This window comes from Vidua chalybeata, chromosome Z (assembly GCF_026979565.1).
Source record: "Vidua chalybeata isolate OUT-0048 chromosome Z, bVidCha1 merged haplotype, whole genome shotgun sequence".
Lineage (NCBI taxonomy): Eukaryota > Metazoa > Chordata > Aves > Passeriformes > Viduidae > Vidua > Vidua chalybeata.
Window position 1 is genome coordinate 15,976,810 of NC_071570.1, and position 9,798 is coordinate 15,986,607.

General features: G+C 38.1%; 1 protein-coding gene across 1 annotated transcript; it reads left to right on the plus strand.

Moving 5' to 3' along the window:
* The first annotated feature begins 1,292 nt into the window (after positions 1-1,292).
* On the plus strand, positions 1,293-8,859 carry RFK (riboflavin kinase). The gene is made up of 4 exons (XM_053932438.1): positions 1,293-2,403; positions 4,006-4,157; positions 5,547-5,649; positions 6,189-8,859. Exons 1-4 carry the CDS (start codon positions 2,160-2,162, stop codon positions 6,317-6,319), a joined length of 630 nt encoding a protein of 209 aa, XP_053788413.1. The 5' UTR covers positions 1,293-2,159; the 3' UTR covers positions 6,320-8,859.
* Positions 8,860-9,798: the final 939 nt, after the last annotated feature.

Sequence of the window (9,798 nt, forward strand, 5' to 3'; positions counted from 1 at the left end):
ATTACTTAACCACATAATTCTTAAACAAATACTTCCTTGATTTAGTAATTCTCAAGGTCTTCTCAGTTATTGAGATTGTAAACCTTTTGCCCAAACCTACAGACGCTCAAAAATAAGTCACTGCGTGCCATCGTGTGGATATCACAAGAACAGCAACATCTGTTCTGAAAAGATGGATTCGTTAAAAAAAAAAAAAAAAAAAAAAAAGAAAGAAAGAAAAAAAAAAAAAAAGCGTGGGGACGAGGGGGAAGAACACAAACGTGTATGCCTTGAATACAAATATCGTGAGGAAACTAATTCCAGAAAATAGAGGGGTTTTGTTTCCGTTTCTTGCTTTTCAGTTAAAATAAACTAGCAGTGCTAATGGCTGTGCGGCCACACTGTCAACTGTTAATGGTCTGTCATTAGTTAAGTAACTAGGCAATGACTTCAAGATTTAAGACTTCATATCAAAGACACTTCCATTACAAAACCTTTAAACATCCCTTCTAACACGCTCAGAGACAACAGAGCAGAATTGACCTGCTAGCAGCATATTTAGGATACCTTCCTTTTTTTTTTTTACAGATATACCACCACCATTCCAATGCAAGTTCCAGCTACACATATGGTTATTCCCTAAGACAGTCCTAAGACTGTCAAAGTACTCAAGATGAAGTAATGAGTTTAAATGTTATCATGAAAAGGATGGCAGGGAAACAACAGAAATGAAAGAAGGAAAGAAGAGCAAAGTTTGAAGTAAAATCACTTAGAATTTTTTTTTGCTTTCTTATATAAAACAGCTTGTGTCCACAGCTTCCATGTGCTTTATATAATATATAATATAATCATACTTTATATGATATATAAGCCCATTTCTCCAAACAATTATAATTTTAAAAAGTTATTTACTTGGAATACAATTAAATACAAGAACAAGCCATAGATAATCACATTGCTTTTCCACATTAAAAAAATAGCAAACCAAATTAGAGGTAAGTCCTGAAATATTTTTATGGCTCATATCAAACTTATAAATTTATAAATTATAAACTGTTCTAGAAGGGAGGGGAAAAAGAAAGTGCCAATTCACCTCAGGGATTTTCTGGATGGTGTTTCTCGATAACAGTTATGTGTTTAAACACAAGTATGCTTATGTGCAGCACAGCAGTGCCGAATGAGACCCCAGAATTCAAATGGCCTATAGTATCACTGATACAAAGAGACTGTCTGCTGGTGGGCTGGCTGTTCTGTAATTTACCAAGATTATGGACATATTTCACAGAATACTATTTTGGACTCATGCCATCTCAAATTTATTTAAGCTGGATCAGGCAGGGCAATAGAAAAAAAGAGTGCTAATCATCTAAATACATTAATAAGCTTTATCAACATGAAGAGCAACTGGAGACAGGAAGTGAAGGAAAAGAAATGCTCGTGTAACCCTTCATTTTCCTTTGAGGGAACACAGAATGAGCACTGCTGTCTTGGTGCTTTTTTTCCAAAGGAAACGCCTGCACTAGCGGTGGTAATGGCAGAAGGGGAGACGTGAGCACGTTGGTAAAAGCAGAGGTTGAGTAAAAATGGTTTGGGTTTTTGGTTTGGTTTTAATTTAGTTTGCTGTTGAGGTTTGGTTGTTTGGATTCGTTTTTGTTTTAAGCAAGGAATTGCAGCTCGCTGGAGCATGTCACAAAAAGACCCGTTCTCGCGGCTTTCCTGAATGTCTGCTGTGCACTGAAGCATTTGGCCTTTTCTAACCGAAAAGGCAAATCTAGGGATACCAAGGGAGCAACAATCCTTATCTACACGCATGGGCGCGGGGTGCAGCCTTTCAGGTAAGAGAGTCTGGATGTGGCAGGTGGAGTACAGCAGTCGCAGGTGTCACTGCAGTTTCCATCAAAGAAACCAGACCCAGTTGCCCTCGGAGAGCCGAGTGTGACGAAAGCGGCGGGCAGGAGCACACACGGCGGCGACCCTGGCGAGTGACAGCACCCCGCTGCGGCCGTGATGGCCGAACAGCTCCGCCCCGCTGTGGCGGGGATCTCCATCCAGCTCCGCCCGTCCCTTTGGGCCGGAATCTCCATCCAGCTCCGCCCGCTCCGCTGCGGCCGGGATGGCCGTGCAGCTCCGCCCCGCTGCGGCCGGGATGGCCGTCCCCCGGCGAGGAGGGCACACTGGGCATGCGGCGCGGGTACGTCCACTCTGGAGGGTGGGCAGCAGCCGCGGGAGCGTTGTGTGGCTCGCAGGCTCCAGCGGTTCCTCCCCTGTCGTTGGTAGCGCCCCGTGTGGGAGGCGGTGAGCGGCGCGGCGGGCCCGGGGCGCCGACGACTCAGGGCAGGGCCATGAGGAACCTGCCGTACTTCTGCCGCGGGGAGGTGGTGAAGGGCTTCGGCAGGGGCTCCAAGGAGCTGGGCATCCCCACCGGTGAGCGGGCGCGGAGGGCACATCTTCTCGGAACAACACGGGCGGGGTGTTCGCGGGGCTGGGCCCAGCCGTGGGGCTGGGGGTCCGCGCCGAGTCCCGGGAGCGCTCCCGCCGGCGAGGTGCTGGGCCGGGGGTTCCGGGGGTCTCTGTCGCGCCCCTCGAGCGGAGCCGTGCCGTGCTCCTGCCAAGCAGCGGTGCGGCAGCGCTGTGACTAAGCTCGCCTGACCTCGGCGGCCGCCCGGCTGCCCTGCACAGCTGCTTTTGTCATGGCTTGCTGTTTCCGAGAACGGCCTTGCCTTCTTTCCTACTAGTGTTTTCCTGACGCCTTTTTTGCCCCTCTCGTACCCTGCTCAGAGTTTTGCACCTTCCCTTGTGTTATTCCCTGCACCCCAGCCTGTAAAGAGGTTTCCCTGAATCTTGATGTTTGTTCCTTTTCCCATCTCGTGATCGTCACGATGTACAGGATGTAGATAAGTGTCACATTCTCGATGCAGTGGTGTGGCAGCTTGGGAAAATAACCCTTCGCATAAATCTCCGATAAGAATAGGAAAGGGAGTAGGCATTGGGAATCGCTGCAAGGAAGAAAGTTTAAGGGGAGTAAAGCAGAGTTTGAAACAGCGCAGGTGGGCTTGGCCTACTGAGAATGTATTTTCCTATTGCCTATCTCTGTTTCAGTTGTCTAAATGCAGGCAGATGAATACTGCAAGAGAATTTTGGCATTTCTTAAGCAGACACTGAAGTTAATAGTCATACTGCACTACGTCTAACAGACATGACTCTTTGTAAGACCACTCTTTTAGTGCTGGATTTCTGACATCTGTTTCTGAGAACGTTTAATGTTTTTCTCTTGGTTGTTTATAAATGATGTGTTTGTATTAGGGAACAGGGAAAGGAAGCTGTAACTATCTGTGAGCTTTGATAAAAATTTGGTAACCATCTATTCTTTCAAATCAGTTTGGTATCTTGCATGCAGAGATCTATTCAGCTTGGAAATAGAGGTAGGTTAGTAATTTTGAGAGAAGATTCAATTCAGTCAAAAGGAAATTTTATTCTGCTGTAAGTATATAGTTTTCAAAGGAAATCTCAAATCTACAGAAGCCTCTGAAAATGAACTTGTGCAAAACTTGACAGATGATTAAACAATGATTACATTTGCTTCTACATAGTTTATTTCATCAGTAAATATTTTACTAATAAATAGTTCTGAGATGCCATTTTATAGTGCAGAAGAAAGTTGACTTTTCCCCTCTCATTTTTCCTCATGGTAAATCTGTGGTAATTGTCCTAAGAATGAAATGTGTTCTGGCTGTATGTGTGACGTATTTATTAATTATTACTGCAAAAGAGAAAGAAAACTATACAATACAGTGTGTGTGTGTCTGTGTGTGTATGTAGGAGATGTAGTAACTCTGGTATTGCCACAGTAACTGAATTTTATGAAGCTGTTTTATACTTTGCCGATGGTATGTTTCATTATTCTTATCACCACCAGTGCTATATTTGTAAATAGTATGTAGGCAGAGTTTGGCTTTTAAGTATTTGAAGATCCTGTTATATACTTGACTTACACAAAGTCACTCACACTTTACAAAATTTTTACAGCTAACTTTTCTGAGCAAGTAGTTGAAAGCTTTCCATCTGATATCCCTACTGGTATATACTATGGATGGGCCTGTGTTGGAAATGGAGATGTGCATAAAATGGTTTTGAGCATAGGATGGAATCCCTTCTATAAGAATATTAAGAAATCAGTGGTAAGAATCTTGCTTTTTGTGGGATTTTTATTGTAATAAAAGATGAATTTTAACAAGATACGCAGAATTTGATTGATGAATGGTATCTAGAAATTTGTGCACCATTAGAAATGCATTTGTTATCTATATAATATTTATATTCTGAAAAGAATATACTCTCTGTAACCAAATAGTATGCAGAGGAAGTTGAATAAAGTTTTTTCTTCTTCTATTCCACCATTTCTTAACTACTTCCAAAATTAAAATATAATAGTACTTGAAATGATGGTTGCTTGACTTGCTGATAGCAGATTAACTATTAACTTAAATGCATTGAATTTACTAGTTATGAGACCCTAGCAGAAGCTGGAACATATTAGTAATCTATTGTTCTCTGCAATTAATTTCAGATAGGAGATGTTGGTGCAGTGTAATTTGTAATGAATTTTTAATTAATTTTTCTCTTAAATGAGGAAATGGATACATAAGATGCTGAAGCTTAATGTACAGAATAAATATTTGAAGGCATATAAGGATGTAAGGATGGAGAAGTTAAATTCTGAGCTGTGACAGCTGTGGGGTTTTTTGCTGTCAGGTGCTGGTACTTTTCCTGAGTCTTGCAAAGCTCTCTTTTATTTGTTAAAAACAATTTTATTTGTACATGAATCTCTACTTTTAAATGTTTTTCTTAGGCAAATCTATACTTAAAATTTTTTTTGCAGATAACTTTTCTGAGCAAGCAGTTAAAAGCTTCCCAAATGATAGCTCTGCTGGTAGATGCTGTGGGTTGGCCTATTTTGGAGATCAAGATGTGCATTAAAAAGTTTTGAGTGTTAGGTTTGTGTCTTAGTCTGGACTTGCTCTTCAATTTTATCATTCAGTTCCCTTAGGAGATAGTTGTAAAAGCTCTCCTTGAGGCAACTACTTCTGTCAAAATCTTCAGAGTTATTTTAATGTATCCACTTGTTGATAAAACATTAACATTTCCTGCCATGGAAATCTTAACTCTGAGAAGCTTTGAAGCATTTCTCCTGATGTCTGGGGGTGTGGGTTTTGGGTTTTTTTTTTTAATTGGTTCGTTGGGTCTTTTTTTTTTTTTTTTTTTGTTTGGGGCTTTTTGTTGTTTTGGTTTTGTTTTTGTTGGGTTTTTTTTCATTCCTTTTCTCTTTAAACACTTTTTACTCTATAAGGAAGTAATTTTTTTTAATTCCATGCAGAATGCAATTCTACTTCCTAATACAAACTAAAGCCCCGGCCTTTTAATTTTGGATTATACATACTATACTAAATGTCCCTTTTATTTTTTATCTCTTGAGAATTTGAATGTTGGATATTAGGCCTACATGCTTACAGAGAGGGAAATAAACTCTTAAGTTCAGAGTAATTGTCCGCTTACTTCTCTTCCTTCAGGAAACACACATTATCCACACCTTCAAAGAAGACTTTTATGGAGAAATTCTTAGTATAGTCATAACTGGATACATTCGACCGGAAAAAAACTTTGATTCCTTAGGTCAGTATTGGAAGTCTCCCTCAAGCTAGTTTATTTTTTGCCTTGCTCATGCAAGTTCTCTGTCTTCACTGTACCTCCTTCCATCCTGAGATTTAATTGGTTGACCTTTAAAATGTCAGTCAAGTGTTTTTGTAATGTAGAACCAAAAAAATATACCCCCACATCTTCTTATGTATCACACTAAAAACCTGCACTTTTCTTTCATTTGTCTGAGGAGTAACGTTAAAATCTTGGGCTTGTCATAAAAGTCAAGTGTACTGATTTCTTCTTAAAATGCAGTTTTGTTAGTTTTGAAACAGAGCTGCTAATGTGTCTTTTGGCAAACAAATATGATAGTGCTGGTAACAGATAAAAATGCAGCTCTAGCATGTTAAAAAAAAAAAACATTTTAAAAGCAGAGAATTCTGCCTTTCAAACGTCATAGTTATATTCTACTTTTGTGACTGTTGTTTGACATTTTGTGGTGCCTTATTTTCACTTATTATTGTGCTCAGGATACAAACTCAACTTTTAAATATCCCTATTCTTACCTTTTTCAGATGCGCTCATTTCAGCAATTCAGGAGGACATTGAAGAAGCAAAAAGACAGCTAGATCTACCAGAACATCTTAAACTCAAAGAAGATAACTTTTTTCATCTGCCAGAAGGCAAAATAGTAAACAATCACTGAGAAAAACCATACAGCCTCTTTTTTTTCTTTTTAAAATGTCTTTCTTTTTTCTTATTTTCTCTCTTGTCATGGAGCTTTTGTATTTGCACTGCTGTCATAGATACTTCTGTGTCGGGTCTGTTATGTGACTGAGATCAGAACAACCATACAAGACTTCAGTTTTCTTTGGCTAAGTCATCATTAGCCCAGTCATACAAAAGAACTAGAAGGCTGTACTACGTGATTATAGATAAGCAATGTACAATGTATCGTAATGTTACCGGGTCATTGGTATCTGAGAACATTCAGAACATGATCAATGTTAATTGTAACCATGGGGTGTGGTTAGCTCATTTAATGAAGAATGTCTGTTCTTAACATAATGTTCTTGTCCCATTTTCTATGCCATTCTTAGATCTGAGTTTTAGCTTAGAAAATGTTGGTATTGGTTGACTCAGAAAATTCCTGTGGTTAGATATGATTAGATAACAATAGCAAGATTAATTCCCTATAGTTCTTGTTTTTATTATATGCTGCACAGCTGTTATGTTTGAAGCTGTTACTTTAATTGAAATTATTTATTTTAAGTTTATTTGAAATGAAAGAAATCGCTGTTTCTCATTGTGTTGCTAGAATCTGAACTGTATTTCTTCACACTTGACAGAACATATAATAACTCATGATTTGTGGCGTTTAATTCTGAAGAGGTGTTTCACTTAATTTCAAAAAATAAGTAAAAGTGTGAAAGCTGATAAACTTTAAGATTCAACCATAAAAGATGCAGAAACAATATAACAAGACTTCTGCTCATTGCACCTTAAAGGAAAAGATGTAGTGAGACACAAATTTACATTTTATGTGCTGCTGGTATTTTTCATAGGAAAATTTTATTGCACTGGCAATAAAATGTCTGACTTCAAGGTTCGCATTATTGTAAGGCACAGAAAAATTTCATCAACACTCTGCACTAAGTGCAGGTAAGAGCCAAGGTTTTGGCAGACCAAGTAGATAAATACACAAATGAAAACCTTTGGGGATTTGTTACATAATGTATCAACACTATAAAGAATATTGTTTATTTTTTATAAGTAGTTGCAGACAGTACTACTCTGAAATGTGGGGATACAAGTGAGAGTTGGACTAGATGATCTCTGAAGGCCCCTTACAAGCCTAACTATTCTATGATAGATAAGTGGAAGGAGGTCAGTGAGAGTTGATGGATGGTAATTTGAAAAATACTCTGAAGTAATTATGTAATGTGTGATTCAATACCTAGTCTTCTTTTCTTCTGATAATTTTTTCTATCCCTTGGTGAATGGAAGCAGGTTAGCTACAGTGACTCTCACAATCATAACTTTTCGACATCACTCTGTGATGTGTCTTGGACATATTCTGAAATTCAAAGTACTTCTTTAAATATGTCTCAGGTGTGATTCTCTGCATGAACTATGATGTTCAATATGGAACGCACAATATCTGTAGTGAAATTTGATGAATTATTCATTGTCCTATTCTAATCCTACTTTTCACTCTAGAATTTAAGACAGTTTTCGCAAGATAGCTGTTTCGATCTTTGTGGCAGGTGCTGTCAGGATGGTAGTTTCACTTCATATTGGTTTAAATTCTAGCCAGTTTCATGGGTTGTTATTAGGGAAAAGGGCTCACGTTTGCTCTTTAGGACTTCAGGAGGAAACTTGATTTTGCTTAAATGAATTGTTCGCCAGTGGTGTTGATAGCAGAGGCAGATGCAATGCATTTGGGAGAGAGGGACATGGGACAATCTACTTTCTTTTAAAGGAGAAGAGAAATAATTTACTGGGCTTTTTACTATATAATGTTTTACAAAATGTATTTCTGAAAAGTCTGTGAAAGAATTGTCTTGCAAGATTGATGATTGAAATTTTAAAAAGGAGAGATTAAAATGAGAAATTTTTTTTGCTAAGAATTTATGCATTCTTCAGATTGTAGTAACATTAAAGTAATATATTTTACTAGTACTTCTAGAGAATAAACAGAAGCCACGCTAGTCAACAGAGTATGTTGTCAACATTCGATTGTTATTAATCATGGTACTGTAGCTAAACACTTGTAGCTGCCTTTAAAATTGATTTTTGCCAGTGATGTCTTGGGTCTGTTGTGGAAACTATGGTGCCTTAGGCTGGTTCTGAATAATACTTTTCTGTATCTGCTAATAAATGCCACTATCAAAAATTCAACTCACCATTTGATTGTAGAACTGCTGTGCTGTGGATAAAGAAATGGAAAACTTGAAAGACTTAGCTTGCTCACAAATCCTAGCTGAGGTATGATATATGGATACACTGAACTAAGAAACTGCTCTTTATGTGTTTGTCTTCAAAGAGAGCGTGTTAGTACCTCCATTTGGCTGAGTGTACCTGACTGTATTATTTAAGAGAAAATGTTATACATCGCTCTTTAAGCTCAATACATAATTCCTAGCGCAGTATAAACTTTATTTTTGTATTATGTACAAGTAGCTGTATTTTGGTTGATGCTGTTGCACTGTACCATTACTAAAGGAACTGTAATTGACAAATTTATCCTTCTTGTCTTGGATTTCCTTTCCTTTGCCACTCCTAGCAATGTTAGTTGTTTCAGTTTTAGGCAAAGCTTTATGGGGATGACTGCCTTATTTTGAACTTCTAAATCTTCACATGCTTTTATATTCCTCTTTGTTATTGAAGGTGCAATGATTAAATCCACAGAACAATGTCAAAGTTACAGGGTGATCATGAGGTTTTTAGGAGTATGTAACACAAAAAAAATCCATTCAAGAATTGCGACTTAAAAATTAGTCCTTCTCAAAATTAATTCATTTGTAAAGATAAGTATTAAGTGATTAACAGCTCTAGAGCTATTTGTTATCAAAAATATGAAGGAGCTGTTTTGATGCTCAATCTATTCTCTTAGCCATCTAACCGTACTGACAACAAATAACAGCACTTCCGTGCACTTTTGTGTGAAGACCTTGTTCTTTATAGCAAGGGGCTATAAAGAGCGTCCTCTTCTGGAGTATAATATATCCAGCAATGTTGAAAAAATTGCTTTGTTGTGTCCCTTTAAGGTAGATCACCCACTGAGTACTATTTATTCCCTTTGGCATAGTTTGAAAGTGCTGAACCACTTTAAAAGATAAGTGTAAAATTTCTGTTGTAAATACTCTCTGCTTTTTTCAGTTCTCTATAGCCCAAGAAGATCATAAAGAAGACAGAAGTAGTCCTTTTTACCAGTGTACTTTTGGACTATATTTCACTTTGCAATAAATTCAAACTCTCTGTTTGTGATGAAACACTATTTAAACCACTGGGATTAGATTAATTAGGTGTTGATGATATATGAATATTTCTGATATATTTTAAACAAATGAGGAATACTGTGGAGATACTTGGCGGAAGAAGTCATGTCATAAATGCAGTTCCATTGGGAAACATACTACAAGATTATGACGAAAACCATCAGCTTTGGGGAACATAGGTGCA

Coding starts and splice junctions, on each gene's coding strand:
- RFK (XM_053932438.1), top strand. CDS start 2,160: ATGCGGCGCGGGTACGTCCACTCTGGAGGGTGGGCAGCAGCCGCGGGA. Junction 2,404..4,005: donor GGAGCTGGGCATCCCCACCG/GTGAGCGGGCGC, acceptor AAATTTTTACAG/CTAACTTTTCTGAGCAAGTA. Junction 4,158..5,546: donor AGAATATTAAGAAATCAGTG/GTAAGAATCTTG, acceptor CTCTTCCTTCAG/GAAACACACATTATCCACAC.